The 25,019-nt window shown below is 43.4% G+C and overlaps 1 protein-coding gene across 1 annotated transcript in view; it reads right to left on the reverse strand.

The window, feature by feature from the left end:
• dapk1 (death-associated protein kinase 1) overlaps positions 1 to 25,019 on the reverse strand; it is a gene marked incomplete at its 5' end in the record, with an annotated part of 78,870 nt that overhangs the window by 25,608 nt on the left and 28,243 nt on the right. The window contains 14 exons of the mRNA XM_080530887.1: positions 380 to 577; positions 743 to 940; positions 1,142 to 1,240; positions 1,757 to 1,855; positions 3,102 to 3,200; positions 7,223 to 7,342; positions 10,310 to 10,402; positions 11,240 to 11,329; positions 11,549 to 11,594; positions 13,065 to 13,217; positions 16,056 to 16,082; positions 17,108 to 17,156; positions 18,761 to 18,890; positions 21,736 to 21,874. Of these exons, the coding sequence (XP_080387013.1) occupies positions 380 to 577; positions 743 to 940; positions 1,142 to 1,240; positions 1,757 to 1,855; positions 3,102 to 3,200; positions 7,223 to 7,342; positions 10,310 to 10,402; positions 11,240 to 11,329; positions 11,549 to 11,594; positions 13,065 to 13,217; positions 16,056 to 16,082; positions 17,108 to 17,156; positions 18,761 to 18,890; positions 21,736 to 21,874 (1,540 nt within the window). The remainder of the gene's footprint in view (positions 1 to 379; positions 578 to 742; positions 941 to 1,141; positions 1,241 to 1,756; positions 1,856 to 3,101; positions 3,201 to 7,222; positions 7,343 to 10,309; positions 10,403 to 11,239; positions 11,330 to 11,548; positions 11,595 to 13,064; positions 13,218 to 16,055; positions 16,083 to 17,107; positions 17,157 to 18,760; positions 18,891 to 21,735; positions 21,875 to 25,019) is intronic.

Here is a 25,019-nt window from a genome sequence, read left to right on the forward strand (position 1 = left end):
TATGTGCCTCTTCTTTACAAACGGACATGCCGCTACAGATGAGCTTGAATAATACTGCAGAACAAAAAATAAATAATGAATGCGACATATTACAGTTTTCAGACATTGTCCCTCCTGCATCGGTGCACATGGCGTCCCAGAAATAAAGGGATGGCTTCAATTTGTGACAAGCAATCCCATCTCTGAATACATTCATTTACAATTGTATGGTGTCAACAAATTTTTTTTTTAAGCCAGTAAGCCAGTAAGAACCCATTTATCTTCTCCAACAATGTGTTTATGTTGTAACCCCACTGCACGTGGCCTTTGGGGTATTATGTACTGTACTATTAGAACAATAGTAATGGCTTGACACAAAGTGGACCGAACCAACTCTCACCTTGTTGGGGATGTCCAGGTTGGCCTTGGCGTTGCACAGCGCCATGACAACAGGCAGGTTGCAGTCCTTGCAGGCGATGTGCAGAGGGGTGTTGCCGTGGCGATCCTGGTGGTCTACGTAGCAGTGGTGTCGGAGAAGGCATCGGACCACGTCTACCTGACACCTCCGTACAGCCAGGTGGAGGGCAATGTGGCCGTCCTGACACACACACACACACACACACACACACACACATTAACAATTGAATACACAAACAATTCCAGACTGCCCCTTTAAGGCTAAGGGGTGAGTGATTGTGTTCACACTCTAATATCTTAGTTCTACATCCTGTTTTAGCGGCGCGGCGGGTAAGCGACGACCCACCTTGTCTGCTGACTCCAGGTCAGCCCCGTGCTCCACCAGACATTCCACGATGTCGCTGAAGCCGCGGGCCGAGGCGGTCAGCAGCGCGCTCTCCCCCTCCCGGTTCCTGGCGTTGACCTGGCAGCCAGCCTGGCACAGGGCCCGTGCCACCGTGGAGTAGCCGTGCCAGGCGGCACAGTGCAGGGGCGTCTCCTGCTCCTAAGGGCCAGGGGGGGAGAAACACCATGACCTTTGAACCAGAGTGTCAATACCTGTGGTGTGTGTGTGTGGGGGGGGGGTGGGTGGGTGAGTGTGTGTGTGTGTGTGTGAGTGAGTGAGTGTGTGCGTGTGTGTGTGTGTGTGTGTGAGTGTGTGTGTGTGTGTGTGTGTGTGTGTGTAGAGGTCCAGGGCAGTACATACTCTGTCTGCGAGGTCTGGGTTGGCCTGAATACTGCACAGGTATTGGACCACGTCCATGTTGCCATAGCGAGCTGCCACGTGAAGGGCCGTCTCTCCACACTGCAGAGGGAAGGAGACCAGAGGGTTAACACACACACACATCTACCCCCCCCCCCCCCCCCCCACACACACACACAGGCACCAATCGAGTGGAGAGAACAGCGGTGCAGCAATGTTTCATTTACATTCATATAAAATCAGAAGGAATGCAGAGTGTGACAGTGCATCGCACACTTGAAGCGGAACACTTGAGTGCAGCGTCTGTGGTTTGGGCTGACAAAGCACGTTTAGTAATCTAGACCAGACAAGCGCCGAGCGCAGCAGAGCTCCATCTCTCCCTGCCGGGCTCGTATCCATGGCAACAGCAAATAAGCAGATAGAAACCAGGAATCACAGAACTCAGGGTGTGTGTCTGTGTGTGTGTGTGTGTGTGTGTGTGTGTGTGTGTGTGTGTGTTTGAAAACCAAAGGAGCCTCCCTCGGGAGCCTCATGGATTGGAGTGTGTTGTGATTGAGATTCTTGCCGAGGTGTGAGTAATACGTGTGTGTGTGTGTGTGTGTGTGTTGAGGTGATCACCTTATCTTGGATGTCCAGGGGGCACTTCTTTTCATAAAGGAATGTCAAGGTCCCCACATGGCCGTGTCGTGCTGCGTAGTAGATAGCATTGGCACCAGACTGGGGGAGAGAATACGTTTCATGGAGACTGTTAGAAGGCTGTTTGTCATTGGCCTCAAACATTATTATTATTATTATTATTACCAGCTAATCCATTCTCAAGCAACACACTCATCCTCAAAATACTTCACTACACAGTGAATTCAACCAACTGAAAGAATGAAAGACTGAAGGGTTTCGGTGATGTTTGCATACGTCATATTGGCAAGATTCTGGTATTCTTTTACTCATAGAAAACAAAGGTTCTTTCTAGAATAAAAAAAGGGTTCTTCAGCTGTCCCTGTAGGAGAAGCCTTTGAAAAACCATTTTTGGTGCTATGTAGAACCTTCTCTGTGGATATGATTCTACACTGAAAGGGTTCTAACATGGCACCAAAAGGGTTCTAACATGGCACCAAAAGGGTTCTAACATGGCACCAAAAGGGTTCTAACATGGCACCAAAAGGATTCAACATGGCACCAAAAGGATTCAACATGGCACCTTAAAGGTTCTACATCGCACCAAAAGGGTTCTACAAAGGGTTCTCCTACGAGGACAGCTGTAAAAACTATCAAATAGTGATCATACTGTAATAAATAAACACCAAAGAAAGAGTTGTGTTGGACCTACAGTTCTGCATATGGGGAGAAAGGGCCCTCGTCAAACTAAACTAGCAACCACTGTAGCCTGGATGTGCACAAAAGCTGTACAATCTATGCCAGATACATTTTCAAAACACAAACATTAGTCTTTTTATTATCGAATCTAGAGGATACAGAGAAATTGCCTGTATCTCTTCAGTAGCCCAGTAGCTAGTTGTTATAGCATCTTAACAAACTGTAAAAACGACATCTGTAGTATAGCTTATCATTATGCAAAATAATAGAGTTTGTACACAATTTGCTATGTACTTTCACCTACTGAAATGGGCCAGATGGAGAGCTTTTACAGGGACATGTGCGCAGTGTGCATCCCTGCACCATAAAGAGACGTGGAGACCTTAATGCATAGTGTGAGGTGCTGTGTTTGTTTTTAATCGTTGCGGATTGGCAAAATGACTAGTACAGGGCCTGCCCAGCTTTTCAGGAATAAACATTTGGATTCATTAAATTCTAAAACAAAAAGACACTCAACTGTACTGTATATGAATAATCTTATTAACTCAAACAAGCATGATGTTTTCTTGCTGTGTGTGTCTTAGGAATCCTGGTTGCTGGTTTGTTTGGAAATTAAAATGAATCAGAATTGAAGTAGACATGATGATACCTTGTCGTGGGCCTGGATCTCAGCTCCTTTTCTCATGAGCACGTCGATGATCTGGATGTTTCCACAGCCGGCTGCGATGAGGAGGGGGGGAGTCCCATGCTAAAACACACACACACACTCATGTTACGGGTTGCAGGGTCATTGAGCGATCTGTGCACTGAAGCAGACACTAACAGGTACAAGACACACACTTGCATACGCAACATGGGTCCTTTATACAAACAAACGGCTCATACAGTACTTGGACACACACACACACACACACACACACACACACACACACACACACCTAGTGCAGTATAATTGTGGCTTCATTAGTTTCAATTCCTTTATGATGATTTACACAGTTTTCCTAATGGCCAGTCAGTTATCTTCCTCATCCCTCTGTGGTAGCTTAAATACTCTCTGAAATGAGGACTGGTGAAATGATTTGCAGAGGACTGGAGGACCTGACATGAATACATACATGAGCCCAGAGAGTTAGCATAGGCACACAGCTGGACAGCTCAGAGCAATGCAATCAACATCGCTGCTTCACACCCAATTATGTGCCACACACACACACACACACACACACACACACACACACACACTCTCTCTCTCTCTCTTTCCCTCGCTCTCTTGCTCTCCCCCCTCTCCCTCTCTCCCTCAGCCTGTCTTATCTCCCCTCCCCTCTCTCTCCCCCTCCTTTTTTCTACCTCACTTCACTGAGCAAATTACCATTCCATTACCTCCTCCCCTCCTTCCTCACTTTCTCTCCTCTTACAAACAAAATCGTTTGGCCGTCAAAGACGCACGCAGCGCCACCCTGACAGATATTTGCAGCTCTTTGGAGAGGGACATGAGGTTGACATGAGGAGCCTGACAAAATGCCACGGTTTATGTCCATGCCAGTCTCTTCCGAGCCCTGGTGCCATGCAACACACGTGCTGTGGGTGGGCATGCGTGGCATATCTGTGCCAGGGCCCCAAATTGGATAAGATATGGTCCGGCGTCTCTTTCCCTAACACTAATTACGGCTAATTCCTAGCTTAATGAGGCTTTCTGATTAGATGTGGAGCAAGACCTTTTATTCACAAAGCGGGTTAGTGGGATAGTGGGATTAGATGAAGTGGGTTAGTAGGGGAGAGAGAGAGAGAGAGATCTTGTGAGATCTAGAGAGATGTTTGCTTCTAAACTTTGCAACAGTTTGTTAGTCTGATAAATACATACGATAGAATTCCAGTAGCTCAACCCAGTACCATGATGAATGAAAAGTCGTTCAATCAGATTGTTTTTATGTTTTGGTTTAGGGTTTAGGTTTATTGAATCACAAATATTTTGTGGAATATACGTATATATATATATATATCTACTGTATATACATTGTGATGCTATACAATTGAAAACAGGAACAGGATTGCAGAGCGCTGCTCCAAGGCTGACTAGTGCTCAGGTCTGAGTCGCTAACAGCAAGTTCAACCTTCAAACTCAACCTTCCCCCACTGCACACCGTGCCTCAATATGTAATTCAGTGGCCATCACGACCCACTTATCGCAGCAGAGACGTTCGTCATGGCTCTGTGATACTGTCTAATGTTAGCCTGCGTATGTTACCATGCTAAGATGCAGTTGTCATATAGAACATAACAAGTCTCTCCGTCTTACTTTGACATTGCATAATATGGTAGAGAACTGTTATCAATTCCGTTTTACATCATGAAAATAATCAAATGCTTGTGTTCATTTACTTGCTTTGCTGCATCACTTGAATTCATTGTTGTAAACACAATTCTGGATATGAAATTATTCTCCATTAAGAGATTATTTTTGGCCACTTGGCTATAGACCAATTTTGTAGAGTGACTGAGATAATGTCCCGTCATTGACTGTGCTTTTTCCTCTCAACCCTTCAAATTTGTAGATTTTTGTACGTCTCCCCAGGCTTAGGGGTCATATTCCTGAGAGGTTTTGTTCCTCTCCATTTCCTCAGTTTGTAATGACAACCTGATCCACACAGTCTGTAAATGATTCATATTCAAATCAGAGACCCAATAAAAACAAAGACATTAGTTCCACAATTACATAAATGGCAGCTATTCCATTCAAGTGTTGTCCATTCTACTTAGTGAGGTACTGATTAGGTGATCACCTGAACTGAATCTTATTTAATAAGGAAAAGTATAAAAACCACTGCTGTGGTCATCACTATCCTCTTGCAATAGATAGCTGGATGGCAAAAACAGTGCCAGTAGTACCTCAAAAGTAAAAAAAAAATAATAATAAAAAAAGAACTATTGACCATGCCAAAAGACTTGAAAAGAAAAGTTTCGAGTGAGGAAAAGAAGGGTTCAATTCTGGCTTTACTGGCAGAGGGACACGGTGAACGTCAGGTTGGCCTTACTGGCAGAGGGACACGGTGAGCGTCAGGTTGGCCTTACTGGCAGAGGGACACGGTGAGCGTCAGGTTGGCCTTACTGGCAGAGGGACACGGTGAACGTCAGGTTGCTTCCATCCTTAACATGTCAAAGACGGCGGTTCATAAGAACAAGGTCAAGCAGCAGACATTGGGGACAACAAAGCTACAGACCGGCAGAGGGCGAAAACGACTCTACTGACCGGGATGAACGCCAACTACTTCAAATGTCGCTCAACAACCGTAGGATGACATCAAGTGACCTACAAAAGGAATGGCAAATGGCAGCTGGGGTGAAATGCTAGAAAAAAAGCCCTTCATCAATGAGAAGCAAAGGAGAGCCAGGCTGAAATTTGCTAAAGACCATAAGGATTGGACCATAGAAGACTGGAGCAAGGTCATCTTCTCTGATGAGTCACATTTTCAGTTGGACTCAATTGTCTAATTCTGCTTGAATTTTTTGCGCCAGGAGTGGCATAAAGTCACCCAACACCAGCAATATGAAAGACTGGTGGAGAGCATGCCAAGATGCATGGAAGCTATGATTGAAAATCAGGGTTATTCCACCAAATATTGATTTCTGAACTCTTCCTAAATTAAACCATTTGAACTTGTTTTTCTTTGCATTATTCAAGGTCTGAAAACACTGCTTCTTTTTTGTTATTTTGACCAGTTGTCATTTTCTGCAAATAAACACTCTAAATCTGTTTATTTGGAAATTGGGAGAAATATTGTCAGCAGTTTGTAGAATAAAACAAAAATGTTCATTTTACTCAAACACATAAATATAAATAGCTAAACCAGAGAAACTGATCATTTTGCAGTGGTCTTATTTTTTCCAGAGCTGTATATATATATATATATATATATATATATATATATATATGGTACTCGCAGATGACTTGGATGAGAAGTAGACCCCCCGTGACCCCCCGCAAATATTAATGGCTTGTTGAATCACATGTTTTCGGAAATAGGCAACAAACAACAGGGTTGTTTTATTTCACAGTTTATGTGTTAGTTCCTGGCTCGGTCCTCGTTAAGATAACCCGATATTTAAACCATTTCCACTCTTTATCTCTTCCACTCTTCAACTTACTATAATAAACTACATTTACTCAGAGATTTGTTTTCTCTCAGAACTCTGATGTAATGACAGGTCTGTTTGTTGTCATAGTAGGTTGACATTTTTCATTTTTTTTTAATGAAACAAATAATAAAAAAATATATTTAATGTGTTTTTATGAATCTGTTCATCATGCCTACATTGTGAGAATGAGAGAAGGCTGCCCTAGCTGAAAATGTGGTGGTTCACCACCCTATTATGACCCTATTATGACTTTAATGATAACAGCTGTAGGCTACTTCTCTATCCAGTCTCAATCCCACTGAGACCCAACATCCTTACTCCTGTCTTGCATGAAAATTCCTAACTCCATTCTGTAATTAATATGTTACATTATTAAAGCTGACTCGTGCTTATTCATGTCAGACTGAAACCTTGCCCCCTGTTGTCCCCACGGTGCTGAGAGAGAATGCATGATGATGGTAGGAGAGTAGGTGGACCCATTGCTCGGTCCTCATTAAGATAACCTGATATTTAAACCATTTCCGCTCTTCCTCCCTGCATGAGCTGCGATAATTAATTCGATTTTGCCAATTTTGCTCCTCGACCTGACCTATTGTACATATCTGTGAGTGTTGTGTGTGTGTGTGTGTCTCTCACCTTGTTGGGCTGGTTGATGTCGTAGCTAGTGAGGGAGCCTAGCAGGTGCTGTAGACCAGGCACGTTGTCATCATTGATGGCGTGGAGGATGGCCTTCATCACAAAAGAGTCTTCCTCATCCTGACAACACAAAAGGTGTCATTATAACACTCGTCTTTAACCTTTACAATGTTTATTTGACCAGGTCATTGAAGACAAATTATTTTACCCAATACGGATTTGGTTGGTCAAGTGCTTTTATCAAACTTAGTTTCAAACAAACAGTTTGACCGCTAAATGACTACAACATTGTTTCACCCACCGATGTTACTCTCAAGGCTAAGGGAAATGCAACATTTGAGACAATGTTGCTGGAAACAACTAGGAGTTTTGGTCTAACCATATCATCCAATAGACAGATTCAGTAAACATTGTTCATCTCTTTTAGTGGTCTCAATCGGATACAATCCTGTTACACTTAACAAGAGAAACAAAACGTTCCTCGGTAGCTAATTGCACACTTCTTTTTTATTCTATTTTAAGTATGTAACCACATATTACAGGGAATAAGATGGCCGACCATAGAAGTTGAGACTGAGGAACATTTCTAAGGAAGAGAGTGGTGCTTTAGTTCTTCTCTTCGTTCTTTCCCGAGCTAGCCATGTGACCCAATAACCTTCAAAGCGAGTCTGACAGCTCTGACATGGGGGTGTGGGGGCACAATGCTCAGCTGCACAGCTAGAATGCACTGGCTACAAGATAAGGGTGGCTGGGGGGTGAGTGAGAGAGTGGGGAGGGAGGGAGGAGACAGGAGTGGAGATGTTCTTCCAAGAATGAACGGCAGCTACATTTCCCAACCCAACATACACAGGCAAGGAGGTGGAGAGGGACCAATACAGCTGTGTGCAGAGAAACACAGCGCACGCACGCACGCACGCAGGCAGACAGACAGACAGACAGACAGACAGACAGACAGACAGACAGACACACACACACACACACACACACACACACACACACACACACACTTTAAGTGTGGAGTTAAATGTGAAAAGTAAAACAGTCAAAAGACAACAGTGCTAGGCTTAGGGGTGAGAGGCCATAGCTACACAAACTAAAAAGGAAGGGTATTTACATTCTCACAATAGAATTGCATAGGCAGGTGATACATAATGAAATGTCAATTTCAACAGATAGCTATGACAGAGCACAGGCTTTGATTGAGGTTTTCCATTCATGATGGTTACATATCAGTGACTGATGGTGATAAATGATTGAGACTGTGTAAAAGTAAAAAAACAAAAAAACAAATCAGTGCTTTACAGATTGTTTACTTAAAACAACATGTCCATATGAACACGTGGGCATGTGAAAACAGCTTTCAAATGTGTTCTTCACAAAAGCTAGGTAAGGCAAGTTTGAGGATGTTACCCTGAGTGACATATATTATATTTGGAGCTTTAAGGGAGGAGTGAGGTTATCGTTTCCAAATTAGCCACTGCCTGGTTTGTTTAGATCCATAAGCACTGCGCTAGCACATACATCCATCACTTGTGTTACATGTATAACATGCAACTTAGCTTTGACGTGCCTCCGTAAATAAGTTGAGTCGTGATAATAATTGTGAAATGTTCCTTTGGCACTCCTTTTAAAAACAACAACGTGGGCCCTAAGCACTGGCCACTAGTGCATGCTACCCACCGGGGACTGGGTTCGAATCCCAGCTCGCCAGACCCGGATATGGCTGGGGCACATACGGGGAGCGGCATATTGGGCGGCCGCTCCCGAGGGCGGGTATAGGAGTATTTCCGGACAAGGATCCGTCGCGCAACACCGCCCCCTAGGTGCCGGAATAACGGTGCTGGGCTCGAGGAGCCAGTCAGCTAGTCTGCCTGGCGGCCTCCTCTGGGACTGCCGGCCACGGGGTCGTGCGGCGGATCCTATGCAATAAGCAGGGGATAATTGGATGCTAGGTTGGGTTCAATTGGCTACCAAATTGGGTGAAAAAGGGATAAAATCTGAAAAAAAACACACAAAAAAACAACAAAAAAAACAACAACACATTCCAAAGTCATATGTCACTAACACTAAGATGATTGCAAATAGTTACTGTAATTTGATGATTGCAACACAACACAAACTGGAAGTCACTCTATGTTATGTGTGACTAGTGTTTTGAAGTGTATGTGATGAAATTAATACAATGTTGCGATGGAGATGGAAAATCAGCGCAAAACTTTTTCAGATTATAAAAAATAAAATGTTGACATCCTGTAGAGTACAAGTTCTTGATTCTTTGTGCAGCAAACCCAAGAAAAGCTTGTCTTTCCATAGCAGTGAACACTTCAACCGACGAATCAAATATTGTCCCTGCAATAATCTTTTTGAAATCTAGGGGGCCCTGTTGTCAAAAAGGCACTTTGTTGCTTCCCAGAACCAGCTCTGAGGTAATATAAGGAAGTGATCGTGTAAAGTTTAGATAAGTAAATAGGCCTCACATAGTGGCTGACTGTTAGAACTTCGCAAATCATTAACCCTCACCCAGCAGGGGTAGAGTTCAGTGAGATATTTTTTACATCAATGTTAGCCTTTAGCATTTATGAAAACACACACACACACACACACACACACACACACACACAAAGGAGATGTTTGTTGTGGAGGCAAAAGTGAGGAAAGAGTTTGCACTGTCAGCTTCATCACAGAAAAAACCCAACAATCTCTTGAAAATCGTGTAATATTATGCTTGGAGACTTTGGTGGTGAAACAAACGAGTCTCTCCTTACAATGTCAAGCACTTTGAGACTTTGATTTGAAAAAGAGCTCTATAAATACAATCAACTAGAATTGTAATCAAATAAACCAATGTCAGTATTGTTGTTTGGCTTATGATGGTTTTAGGCAGGGTAAAACAGTAGGAGTGACCAGTGTTGGTATGATATAATCCCAGGTATGATAGTAGGAGTGACCAGTGTTGGTATGGTATAATCCCAGGTCAGTGTTGGTATGATATAATCCCAGGTCAGTGTTGGTATGATATAATCCCAGGTCAGTTTTGGTATGATATAATCCCAGTTTTGGTATCCCAGATATAATCCCAGGTCTTACCAGTGTGTCATCACTGCGAGCCACGCTGATGTTGCTCCTGGACAGGAAGGAGCGGGAGAGGCGGTTACACAAGGAGATGAGGCGGACGGATTGCTGGAAAAGAGGGATCAAAACAGAGAGAGAGTGAGAGTCGAGTCACAGTATTTCAGTGTCTTGTTTGTCCCAGAGTGCTACCAAGTATGCCACCAAGTATGCCACAATATCACACATTTGTTTTGAGGATGCAACGGAATGCCCTCAAACACCCCTAACGTGCTTTAATAATCAGTTTGATCAGTCTAACTATTAAGAGTGATCCTCACACTAGTAGAAAAACAAACAGAAAAAAAGCTTGGGATGCGAGTGGTGAAGTGAAGAGGAAAGTATTGGGTAATGCCAGTGTGCCACAGGCTGAGTGTTAGTGAATGAGACAGGCCTTGTTGTGACTTTTCCAGTGTGGTGGAGGCGACGTCCTCGCAGCGGGGAGAGACATTGCGTGACTAGAGCGTTGTCCGTTACCCTCGACTGAACCACTGACACGCTTAGCCATGACGGATGAGATGTCTACAGGCCTAGTACAGGGCCTTACGACTAAACAAAACAGGCAAGGGCCGATCCCCCTCTATACCATCCACTTTGACTTTCTGGCTGTTCTGCCGTTTTATTTTAGCGTCAGTTTAATTGTTCTTTGAGAATTAGTTGAAACAGGACATTGGGACACAGGTTAAGCCTTCCTTGACTAAATCCCACTTTCAACGAAGGAATTCCATTGAAGATACTTTTTAGTCTAGAGGTAGGTAGGATTTGACAGAATTTGTGTCCAAGAAACCAGACTTATATTCCTCTTTCATTAGATAGCAATTTAACACTATGATCCCCTGAAACGGTTCTCAACGGACAATCTCCTTAAACAGAGAGAGAAGAGCAGGCAGAGAAAGGAGTGTTATTTACCTTCCACTTCCTTCGAGCAGCAAACTTCTTAAACTTCTCCATGTTGACTGCAGACTCTTTCCTGCTAAGGGCCTGCTGGTTGTCCTTTGGCTGATCCAAGAGAGAGTGAAAACATTCATCAGTCAATCATATCTTATTCATTAATGCTATGAATTATCATAATCATGCTTTTGAGAAAGCAATCCCTAAGCGTAGCATTGGATAGGATGTTCATAGTATAGGATGTTCTTTCTATTGGTAAGTGGAATTTGCACAAATGTTCATAAATGTAGTTATAAGAAGGACGGATTGACAGTGATGTCGACCAACCTTGATCCAGGGATGCTGGAGACTGTCCTGGATGGTCATTCTCTTTCTGGAAATTGCAAATAGAAAAAAGAACAACTTGCTGAGTTGTAAGCAAGGGGCAGAGTCAGTAAGCAAGGGGCACAGAGTGAAGTGAATGGGATTCAAGTGGAGGCCTACTTTTTGGGGCTGGTCTGATGTGAATGAAGGAAAGAGGACAGCAATGGGTTGCCTGTATAGTCACATCATTTGTAGCACACCTGGGGTCTGTTCGGTAGGACACGCCATGGCACAACGTTTGGCCAAGGAAAACAAGAGTGTGTGTTCTGATTGGACCTATTCAGGCAGCACCTCCTCTGGTTCACTTTGTTTCAAAGAGTTTGCTCCCGTTTAGTGTGTACTGAACAGCAGGGGAGGCTGGTGGAGGTAGAAATCGGAGTTGCATCGTAATGAATGGAATGAGCCCCTCCTCCGATGTCTACCTCCACCAGCCTCCCCTGCTAAAACACCACCATGCTTAATAATTTTAAATAATTTTGCCATTTAGCAGACGCTTTTAATCCAAAGCGATTTACAATTACGAATTACAGGGACATTCCCCCTGGAGTAACTGAGGGCTAAGTGCCTTACTCAAGGGCACACTAGTAGTGGTGTGGTTTCAGGCGGGATTTGAACTCACAACCTTCCGATCACAAGTCCAACTCACTATCCACTAGACCACCACTACCACCACTGCTTCTCTTGCAGTGAATGGACTGAAGCTCCCAGGTGTATTGGGCATCGCCATAGACAACCAACTTCTCTTTCAATGCACCTGAAAATGGCACATGGCCAAACTGATAACATAAAGACTTAAATGGGAACACTAGACCAACTATCAACTCATTGTATGGTGCATTGCAGAGAGATGTGTGGTGGTTGGATACCAAGCAAGAAGAGCCAAAACAGGAAATGCTGTTGTCAAAACACCTATGTGTACACGTACTGCTTCCTCTTGAACCTTACCACCATTTCCCTTTTTTGGGAAAGGCGATTTCCCCCTAACAACAAGTATTTCAGGCATAAAATGAGTCTTTATATTCAGGGATGCCACCAGCAAAAACACCACGATGGAAACCTCATCTCTGTTCTCTTTTTATTCAGTTACCGTGGCAACCTCTGTTAAGGCCATTAGGATAATAACATGTTAAAATACTTGCTGAGGTTTCACGGTATGTAATACATGTATATGCAGGGTACTGTAATATGATAGAGCCCACTTCTGATAAGTGCACATAGGACAAGCCAGAAGTGCTCTGCAGTTAACCAGTCATAATCCTTTCCAAATACATGTTTTACTTTCTCTGGAAATATTTCTACATGCTCCAGTTTTAGTGTTGCACAAAGACAGTCCCAAGACACTGCACTCATCAGGAGTCTCGGGAGTGGACTGTGTGTGTGTGTGTGGATGTGTGTGTGTGTGTGTGTGTGTGTGTGTGTGTGTGTGTGTGCGTGTAGTGTTGTTTTTATTATTGACACGGTGGGGTGGAGCAGGGCATACTTAGGGTCTTTGATGAGAAGCCGTGTGATGAAGTCTTTGGCCAGAGCGCTGGTGCTGCTGAAGAACTCCTGGTCGAAGGTGTAGTCCACCGCCGACACGTTGGCCAGCGTCTCCTGCTTGTTGTCTCCCAGGAATGGAGACGCCCCGCTCAGACTGGTCCAGACGGGGGATGGGGGCGGGGGGAGGGGCGGACAGACGTCAGTTGCAATCAGCTATATCGGCCGTGGGCCGTGTTCAAATACTAGAAATGCAATCCCCTCTTTATTGAAGTAATGGCTGATTTAACATGAGTGGGATGGTCTTAAGCAAGCTTTTCATTGCATTGCTTTCACCTATCAAGTCATGTCAGATCAGTGACCTCTTCAAGGTAGGGAGGAAGGATGGATGGATTTGAGTCAAAAACAAAGGCCACAGACTCTTCACGATGTTGTCTGTACTGTAGATGGCTACATATTGCTAAGACAATTACCCCTTTGGTTTAGTATTATCTTCTATTCTACTCTACTCTCTCCAATCCATTCTAATAAAGAATTGGACACAAGACTGCGCATTTAGATCTTTCGAAATATATTGACACAATTCAAAACTGCCTTCCAGTGTTTTGTATTGAGACTTAGGTCAAAGTTTAAGAGTGTTTGAGAGTTTAAGAGTGTTTTACAGCACACAAGTGCCTTAGTGTTTGTTTCTCGGAGAGCCTGATTGGGAAAGTACTGTTAATTAATGTTGCTGTGTCATTCTGCCATGGGCTGCTATCAACCAGAGGCATTAGGAGAGTGGAAGTCAAACACTGGCCACTAAATCAAATTGGCCAGGTGTCAATCCCACCACCTACATAGGGAAGTGTTATTGTAATACAGGAATTTTTCACAGACACACACACACACACACACACACACACACACACACACACACACACACACACACACACACACACACCAAATAGTCACAAGGTTAAATTCTGCCATGCAGCAATTAGTGTGAATATGTAACATACAGGGGGATTGTAGGGAAGACAAAACCAAAGGTGGAAATCTTGCCAACGGTCTAAGAAGTGGAAAGAACTCTGCATGTCAGGAATGTCTGAGCGCAGCTGCTCAGAACGCAAAAACAGCCAATTAAGTCGATTCTCCACGGAGCACGGACAGAAGCTCCAGAGGAGGAGAAAGCGAAGGAGGATGAGCGGGAGGACCACCTGCGTGTGGCGATGTGAGACACGACCCCCAGCCCCCCTCCACAGACCAAGTCTGATGGCCTGTGAGTTGTGTAAGCTGTGATAATAAGCAGCTCTAAGACATGGCTCTATTTTTTACCTGCCTACGACAGCAGTGTGGGTGGATTGGGCACAGAGGTCCACGGAAGGACTGCTCCACTGTAGGCTGTGCGTGTGTGTGTGTGTGTGTGTGTGTGTGTGTGTCTGCATGTGTGTGATAAGGGGGTGGTGTGGGTGCAAAATTGTCATGGAGGATCTGGGAAAGCGATGTTGGAGAGACTAAAGGTTTCTTGGTTTGATGTAAGTTTGTGTGTACAGTTTGTGTGTGTGGGGGAGTGTGTGTGTGTGTGTGTGTCTATGGGGGTGAGAGAGTAGAGCCATGGAAGACATCTGAGTGTGGAGTGAGGGGGTGGTGCAGGGGCGAGTCTGTCATGGAGGACATGGGGATGTAATGTGCAGCAGATTGCTTGCGTGTGTGTGCGTATGTGTGTGTATGTGTCTCTGTTAGGGCTTTCACACCGGCAGTTCCGAACGCCGGTTCGCGTTCACGTTCGGAAACCTCAGAACGTTGGCGCTGTCTGGCGAACGAGCCCGCGTTCATACCAGTGTATCGTTCGCCAGACAGCGCCAACGTTCGGAGGTTTCCGAACGCGAACGCGAACCGGCGTTCGGAACTGCCGGTGTGTAAGCCCTATGTGTGTGGGTATGGGGCTGAGAGAGTAGAGCCATGTAAGACATTAGGTCTGTCTAACACAAGTGGACAAGTGTGCGGCAGACCACGGTCCTATTTGAGTCCTGATGACCCATGATGCCGATGCCTTGTGGGTGGTTGGTTTCACCAGGAGTGCATCATACAGTATTGTGCAGTATCTCCTTTAGGCAGAGGGGGAGGATTGGCTTTGCATCGCTGAACACAACTCCCTTCTGGCCCAAACTTGACTCGCAGCAATTTACATCAATGCATGGCCAACATTTCTTCCTGCGTAGCGACCACAGATTGCCCTTACAGTCACTCCATGCTCGCAGGTCCCTTTCCTGTTCGAAAGAGAGCCTTATAGTCCTCTGATATGGTGGTGAGCCCTGGACAGTACCCTGTGTAGATTGGAAGCTGCCCATAGACGCATCTCTATAACACTCCATTCTGGCCGTTTCAGCTGCCAGGTGTCATCCCATGCAGGGAGACACAAATGACCATCTCAGCCAAGCCCTCTCTTCAACAACCAGGGACAAGACAGGTTACATGACCTCAACGGGAGGGAAAAGAAGTGTTGAAATCAACAGCGATCACACTGCGGCTGCTGCCAAACCCAGGAGTCGTCGCAGGATTCTCACATTCTGACATGAAAACGTGGGCGCACGCCCACACGCACACGCACAATACTAATCGCCCGTTCCAGAGGTTGCTATAAATGTTGTTTTGATTCATATCACACATCAGTGGCTTCATTAATGCCAGTGTCGTGATTCATGGGAGACCTGGAAAGTGAGTGCAATCAAAATGATTACAGGAAACTGTTACACATTCAACCTTCACTTCCTCGATGATGATGATGACGAACTGCAATCCCTTGCAGTGCACTATACCGGCAGTCAAACTCACACACGTCTATAACCTACTGTATGATTACTTCCCCAGCTTTGTGAATAAATTGTTATGTCATCATCATGCATGTAGCTGCTGAATTGGCCCTATGGGGACACACACAGACGCACGTTGAATGTTCCTAAAGCAATGAACATAATTATTCACCATGACTTCCATTTAGGATCCCAGTACTTACAGTATGTATGTGATGACGCCGACACTCCTGAAATGAGAGAGGAAGATGGTTTAAGGCAAGAAGAGAACTGGGTTAACGATGGGGATCTCTCTGAAAGAATCTGGGCCAGGGTAATGCTGGGCATACGCTACATGATTTCACCACGTTGTTGCCGTCCCAGATGAATTTTATGAATGTAGGGGAATTCTATGAACTTAAGCTAGGACTGGGGATGTGGTTTCTGGCATAGTGTGAGCAGGTCAAATACTTTCTCCCGGGCCTGGTTCAGATGTGACGATTATTTTCACTATTTCTTTTATGTCTGAAATCTTGGTCAGCACTTTTCTAGTGTGAGAGGGTCTATGTGTCAATTACCATAGGAATACAGGTGTATTGTAGGGAATAGAAACGTATGACCAGCAGATAAACTGATGACAAAATAGCGGGGGCGGAGGTGGGAGAGTCAGCTGTAGGTAGAACTGTCTCCGTTCAGGGAAACCAGAGCACATAATCAATACAGCGTCTCTCATGTGCTACACAAAATGACATAGCACAACCAACAGCTATTTGAATACCTTGTTATTCTCACAAAACATCACTCACTACTGTGAAAATTCACTACTGAAATCATATACCGGTACGTCAATCTATGAATTAAATCGTATAATGTGAAAACCCTCATCTTGGAGAGCGGCAGAAATACACAGATATTGGCATGGGTTAGATATTGGCATGGGGATCACGAAATGTGAGAGGTTCTCTGGCATTAAGATTTTGGAAATCATCTAGTGTATGCCCAGCATAAAGGGACCATCGGAATATCAATTCACTCAATGCAAGAATTCAGGAATTCAATTGAAAAATTCTTCCTGGAAGAAAAGGTAAATTTAACAATTTAGGGTAACTTCAATTTCAATTCTGTTCCTTTTTCATTGGGTGAGTTTCAACTCTGCCTCAACCCTGATCTGACTTCATATCGGTGGATCTACCTTTGATCAAAAATAAGCAAGTCTTTCTAAAGGACTTCATATCGCCGGATCTACCTTTGATAAACATAACCCTGTGTTTCTTACCACATGTCTGCCTCCAGTCCCAGTGGCTCATAGTTAACTACCTCTGGAGCTGCAAAAGCATGACAAAAGCATCAGTCAAACACTTCAACCAGAAAAACACACTAAAACTGGTACATCAAAAACCTTTCAAACATACTGAAGTAGTGGTAGTAATAGTAGTGGTGTTACTAGCAGTAGCAGCAGCAGCAGCAGTAGCAGTAGTAGTAGTAGTAGTAGGTGCAGTAGTATTAGTATTATTATTGTTATTATTATTAGTAGCAGTAGTGGTGATGGTGATAATGGTAGTAGTGGTAGTAGTAGTAGTAGGTGTAGCAGTATTATCATCATCATCATTGTTATTATTATTATTATTATTATTAGTAGTAGTAGTAGTAGTAGTAGTAGTAGTAGTAGTAGTAGTAGTAGTAGTAGTAGTAGTAGTAGTAGTAGTAATAGTAGTGTTGGTGATAATGGTGGTGTTAGTAGTAGTAGTAGTAGTAGTAGTAGTAGTAGTAGTAGTAGGTGTAGCAGTATTATTATTATTAATATTATTAGTCGTAGTAGTAGTAGTAGTAGTGGTGATAATGGTAGTAGTGCAGTGGTATCACTACAACATCATACACAAGACAACAAAGACAGGACATGGGTCACAAATATCTTGATAAGTGTTCTTCAGGTCTATAAATGTCCAAATTAAACAAATTTCTAGTCATAATTAGCAATATCAGGAATATTGAAAAATAAAGGTACACCACAAATGATCGTGATAGCACCTCCACTATGACCCAAAAATCTTGCATTCTGCCCATTATTATTAGCAAGGTGGCAATGGCCAAACCAAGTATTTACTTTATCTAGGAATTCATAGGTGACGTGTGTGTGATGCTACTTAAACAGCTCATTAAACTACTGATTGAGCTTTTATTGTGTTGTACATGTGGCCCACAGCCACGGTCAGGTCTATACTTAGTCTCTGCACACCTGGTGGCCACTGTTGGCTTGGGCACAGCTCTGTCCTGTGGCAGACTGGCAAGGGTGGTGGACGCTAGCGAGCAGAGGGGGGTAGGTGGGCAGTGGGCACAGACAAAAGCAGGCTGGGGGCAGAGGCTGGGGCACGGGCAGCCATGTCTGTTTTGGCAGCGCTGCTGGGCCTCTCTGATAATCTCTTCTCTATTATCACTTCTGTCTCATCAACTCCCCATGGCACAACTGGCAGCTACTCAGAATGCACAGGGTTAGGTGCCAAGGAGGCAGGGCATTGGTGTTTGGAGTGTGTGCGTGTGTGTGTGTGTGTGTGTGTGTGTGTGTGTGTGTGTGTGTGTGTGTGTGCTTAAATGTGAGTGGTGTGTGTGCTTAAATGTGTGTTGTGAGAACATACTGTATGCACATGAGTGTGATGTTTGTGTGGGCATAAATGCGCTGTGCGTGTGTGTGTGTGTCTGAGTGTGTATGTTTTTATCTTCTGGTGTTAAACCGGTGTGACTCAACAGCATATACTGTACAAAGAGACAAAAGAGGAAGTGACAGCTAGGTCCTAAAGTCTTGTACTGTAACTAACCTTCTAGCAAAACACACACACCCACACTGTTGAAACACCTGCGCAAGAAACACACACCCAGATGGAGCAAGTGACTGCAACGTACTGTGACAAGAGGAGCAGCGGACGAGACTGACCTACAAATTCCGGGGTGCCGAAAATGTTTTTGAAATCGTTGCCAAAATCAATCTTGTGGGCCAGGCCAAAGTCAATGAGCTTAATGCGCGGGTGAGGCACTGTTCGGTTGAGCAGCATAATGTTCTCTGGCTGGAAGAGAGGGAGAGGGAGAGGGAGAGGGAGAGGGAGGGAGAAGGAGTTGAGTTCTAACACACTTTCATGGTTACATTTAACCTGTTGTGACAGAGCTGATGCCTTAAACAAAGAATACATTATTATAACAAGTGCAAACATGAACCATATAATAATAATAATAATAATAATAATAATAATAATAATAATAATAATATAATTATTGATGTAATCAAAGGAAACAAAGGAACCCCCCCCACACACACACCCAACCACAATTGATACAATCATAAATAACCCCATATGTTGGCGGCTTTTATTGGCATAAAGCTGATGGCTTTTATTGGCATAAAATAGGCAAAGTTCAGTCTAATCATTGCCTTAGCGTGCCTTGAGGACAGATAGAAACAGATGATATGAGACAGTCGAGGTGTGACATTAACACAACAGTGTGAGACAGACTGAGGTCAACGCAACGGCTGGCGCACCAGTAAAAGGGTCCAGGGGGGGCTCATGGATGAAGCTCAATCTCGGATCAAAGGTATACAGTACAACTATTTAAGTGCCTCCTAAATGACAGAGCATACATATGTAATACTCAGTACGTAGCCAGTGTAAATCTATCACAGAGTACCCTGTAGTACACATTGTGAGCAAAGTGTGGTAAACATCAGAGGAACAGTCTGTTAAATGCTGAAAATTCCAGTCATAGATCTAGTCCACTAGGACTAAAATAATTTCTAAATGAGTGTAAATTAATTATTATTATATAACTGTTTTGCTGCCTTCCGTCTATCTAACTGTTCCATGTCCTCCTTCCTCTAACAAATGAGCTTCCTTCCAAATCTGGAAATTCAAGTCCGATTGACACAGAAATGTTTACATAGTATGCTTGTACCAGTCCCGGCAAAGTTTGCGAAGGACAAGTTCATACGTCTAAAAATACACAGCTACATGCAAATTAATATGTATCATGAATGATGACATGCAAATAGGGCTATGTCAGTCAATCTCAAAGTTAGTGTGCTTTGACACAGTGCCATAACAGAGATGTGTAGCAAATTTGAGGTTAACCCGTGGGCCCTTAATTGCCGCTTGCGGCTACATTTAATCTAAAGCCAGCCTTTTTACACTACTGATATGACCACAAAACGTGCAACCTTATTTCTAAAACCAAGGATGCAAACACATGTTTTAGTGAAAAAAGAGAGAGCTTCCCAACGTTGGAAAAACAATGCGACGGTGTAATATCATATAACCACCATGTGACGAAGGCCTGTGATACAGTATATGCTTAAATAAATAGGACATTTTAATTCTACTTAATATACTCAGATCAATAAGACAGTTGTTAAGTAGTAAATTACGTTTTTTATTTTCACAATTAGAAAAGTAACATCTTATCTTTTATTTAATCCCCCAAAACATTCCAACCCATTTCTTTTGACACTGAAAAACTCCTCAGGTCATGTCAATCACAAGCATACCTATAGCATGATGAACCCACTGCCTTACCTGAAAATAAATATGAGGTAACTGTGTGGGGTACTCTGTCACTCTAGTCACTCCCACGCCAATAGAAAACAAGGAAAATTAAATCTAACACAAAACATCAAAAAGTAACCGTATATTTATGTTCAGGTATGGCGGTGGCTTCATCATGTTATGGGTATGCTTGTGATTGACATGAACTGAGGAGTTCTGAGAAATAGAGAGAAAGAGAAAGAAGCAGAGGGGGAAGGAAGAGAGCCATCACACATGGAAATCACATGCAAATACAAGTGAACCCTCTCTAGGAAGTGGAGAGGGAGAGAGAGAGAGAGAGAGAGAGAGAGAGAGAGAGAGAGAGAGAGAGAGAGAGAGAGAGAGAGAGAGAGAGAGAGAGAGAGAGAGAGAGAGAGAGACACAGACAGACAGACAAACAGACAGACAGACAATGCACTAGACTAGACTATAGTATGCTTTTAGAAACAGGAGCCACTGTGAACATCAAATGGACTCGCTGAGATCCAGTAATAAGAGAAATCACTGACAGTGTAAATACGTTATCAGTAACTTTAGAAGTTAACCGGATTAGCCGCCTGTCTGGAACTGAGGGGATTGGTCATAACCCTGTAACATCATCATGGCTCTGGGTCAGTCACATCAGCTGACAGAATAACAAGGAAATGACCAAACCTTATATAACACCTTCTGTCTATTGTTCCCCTTTGATTCTCTTTTTATTTTTTCATTTATGTTTGACTGGAAAAATCAATAGACAAATGTTGGAAACCCCCGGTACCAAGGTGACCTGTTACACGCTCATGGCCGGTCACACTGTCACATCTCAACCCAGGCCTTCCAATGAACGTCTGTAAGGGATCCACTTCCTGCTCACCAGCAACCAATTCATAATGATGAGTGATGATGACGACCGGAGACAGGATAACAAGGCTTGGTGAAAGCACTAACATGAATTGGTTGGGGCTGGTTTAGTGCCAAGCTAATTATTTCAATAGGCACTCGACGTTTTAGCTGGGGTTGAACTTTGGCCCGTGGTTTTAAGAGGTCACAGGGTCACTGTCTGGCGGCAGTCAAATAGATTGTTCACAGTTGAGAGGCAGAGTGACATTGATGAGTTTATAGTTTGTATATCAATCTATCCATAAGCAAAATGGCCCATTCATATTTGTAATGTATCCCATGTGATCATGTAGGGAACAATTCCATTTCAAGTCATGTCAATTCAGGAGAACGAATGAAATTCAATGTAATACTCTACTAATAATATAATGTAATATACCCTACTTAGTTGTCTAAAAAGCAACTCAAGAAAGAAACACAAGAGAAAACATTGTCTGTGCTGTGGTGTGTTTCGTACCTTCAGGTCAAAGTGGGCAATGTGTTTACAGTGCAGATAGAAGACTCCGTCCAGGATCTGCTTGAGGAACTCTGTGGCCTCCTCCTCCGTCAGGGACTCCTTCTCTGCCAGGAAGTCAAAGAGCTCCCCGCCAGCCACACTGACAGGAGAGAGGGCGGGAGAGAAAGACAGGGGGAGAGGAGAGAGAAAGATAGGGAATTCAACATTGGGATTGTGTCTACTTATCTTTAAGCTTTGTACAAACCAGAGTCAAACCAGAGTCTAGAGCCAAGCTAATGTATTTGTCCACTAATGAGAAGTATTACCTGCTACCTGAGTAAGACTGGATAGAAAAACAACCTAACCTTTGTGACACTAACAAAGACACACATTTCGGACGTCCAGCAACTGTCCTGGGGACGGCTTGCAACAACAATAACGTATGTCTTCTACTGTACGTCTTCTTTCTCTAGCCAATTGCAGTTCTTTGATGACTATTTTGTATGAACTAGAGAGAGACAGACGAGGCTTATGAGTGTCAAGAAGAGAAAGAAAGAAAGAAGACAAATAAGATGGGAGTGATGAACAGAAAGTAAGAGCGAAAAACAAGGGAATGGTGTGAGAAAGAGAGAGAGAGAGAGAGAGAGAGAGAGAGAGAGAGAGAGAGAGAGAGAGAGAGAGAGAGAGAGAGAGAGAGAGAGAGAGAGAGAGAGAGAGGAGGGGTAGAGATGGTAGATGGCTGTAATCACGGCGGTCCATGCGTATTTCCCCCCTGAGGGCGGAAGCAGAACGCCAGCTGCACAGCTGTGACAAGATAATGTGAGTTCATATTAACAACACACAGCCGTAAAACACGGTGTGAGTAGTCACTGGACACCCAGCTGCAACAACAATCACAGCAATCATAAAGGGCCAATTTCCCCACACATACTGAACATCCACTGTATGGTAGCTAGCTGCCCTGGAGTGTATTTAGATTAAACCATTTTATATACAGTATATACAGTATATATATTATAATTTTTCAAATTTACTGCTACATTATTTGTAAATATGGCTATATTTTGTCAATAAATGCTCTTACATTTGCAAACAAATGTCACAAAATGTGAATAAAAACAAAAAGCAGTGACAAAAATATGTTTCGGTTATAAAATAAAAGCATTGCTAATCTGCCTTTGCGGATGAAATTCTATCTGTGAGTTTGTTTTCATTGGCTTACAGAATTTTGGCCCAAACATTCTGTGTGTTCATGGAGACATTATACACATATATTCACAATGCCTCTCGGTTCTCATTCAACTATAAAAACTATGGTCAACGCTCAATCCTTACGTCTGTTGGCTTAGATAGCTGTTTCAATTTGCCCATTTGCCTGGCTATAGCCAACCATACAAGCGAGTGGAGTTGGCATTTCAGAGCCTTAAACACTGAAAAGGTCTGGTGTTAGTAATGATCTCTAACTACAGTAACTGCCCTTGGGAATACCAAGGAGACGTCATTGCTCCTGATTGCTCAGTTTAAATTAACTGAAGCGAGACTAATCTTCAAGGAATCCAACAGTATAAAATGCCTTAGCAATTTTGATCTTGCCTTACAATCTTATCAAACGGCTAATTCAGGGACACCCCCCTGAGTATATCAGTTTCATGCAGAAGTTGACTGGTACCTCTGTTTAGGACTTCTGGTACCCCTGTTGAGGACGATCTCGACTTACCAACCCATCAAGGTCTCATTCAGTGCTGCCCCTGTTTGATAACCCTGTTATGCGACTGACCTTGATTCCTAATTTTGGTTCATGCAGGTTGAAATGCCACACCGGCTTTATTAGTAGAACACCTGTTGAATGACACTGCATTGTTTTTTCAAGGTATTTATTTATCTCTGAACTGAGAGACCAAAGTCTGTTCAACTTGGATCATTTTGCAAGAACTCCATGTGGTTCCAACCGCTTCCGCGTCTTTACACTCGTTGCATAGCAACCCTGTGACACGGCCCATCTTTGATGACCTACTCTGCATCACACATGCCACAGCACGCATGTCTTTGCAGTTACTGTGTCAAGGATAATTAGAAAGATCTAACAAACTTCTGACGCTTAAACAACAATATAATTACTATGTGACGTTCACTGATGAAGTGATTTGTTTAAATAATTAATCTCTAAATCCTATAGTTATTGGAATCCAGAGGTTTTAAATCATTTGGAAACATTTAGCCTCTTTAAATTTAGCCTATTTAAACTCTTGTTTAAACAATTAACCAATAATACAATTTGTTTAAATAGTGATACTAAAACCTTATGCCATTGGTGTTAATTCTACCACCAATATTTGGTTAACTACCTGATCAACTCAAACGGCTATAGTAAGAATACTGCACTCGATTACAATCGTAATGGATTTGATGGATTGTTCTGACCCATTGATGGACTGGAACAAAGAATTACATATGACACACAGATTTCACACACAGACAATGCCATGCCAAGCAAATCTGTAAACAAGTCACTCAGGAAGGACAAGGAACTGTGACCTCATAACCAGCTCCTGGTAGAAAAGGAAGCATTGCTCTCTGGGCCGACACACATGCACTCAGGCCAAACAATTCCGAGGCCAACGTAGACTCACATTTTTCCAACCCTCTTCACACTTCTTTGATCTCGGTTTGACAAACTCAGGATCAACCTATGTTCTTGCGCAAAATCTCACACAAGCAAACATGGCATGACATTTTCTATTCATAAACTGAACTCAACTTCAGTGGAGGGGTGAGGGAACTAAGCGGTATGTTAAAATGTTGTTGTGCCCTTGAGCAACTTCAGCCTGTTGCCCAAGTCGACAAACAAGCGAAGCTGCAACGACAGACAACATGTCACAACATGAAAAGGTTACGGTCCTGGGACCTGCGTCACTCACAGCAACAACTCAAAAGTCGAATGTTTTGACACCTGTAATGGATTTCTCCAATGGATGTATGGCAGTTCATAATGCTCTATACTGCATCTTGTAAAGATCCTATCTTGAGTCTCATTATTAATCCACAACACACCATACTTTAAGTCATAGTTAAACTATCTCTTGGTGCTGTGATTGAATACATGTGTGGTGGGGGTGTATATACAATAGAACCATGTGGAGAGAAACCGACAAAGGACAAACATTGTCTGAACACAAAAGACATTTCCTGTTGTAACTGTACTCTGAGAAGGGCCCCACAGTTCACACACGCTTCTCTTGAACAGGTGAAGCCCAAACGTGGCACAACCTTCTGGCCCATCCAATCAAGACTGGTATCTGAGGCAA

Source organism: Nansenia antarctica (assembly GCF_963989245.1).
Source record: "Nansenia antarctica genome assembly, chromosome: 5".
Taxonomy (NCBI): Eukaryota; Metazoa; Chordata; class Actinopteri; order Argentiniformes; family Microstomatidae; genus Nansenia; species Nansenia antarctica.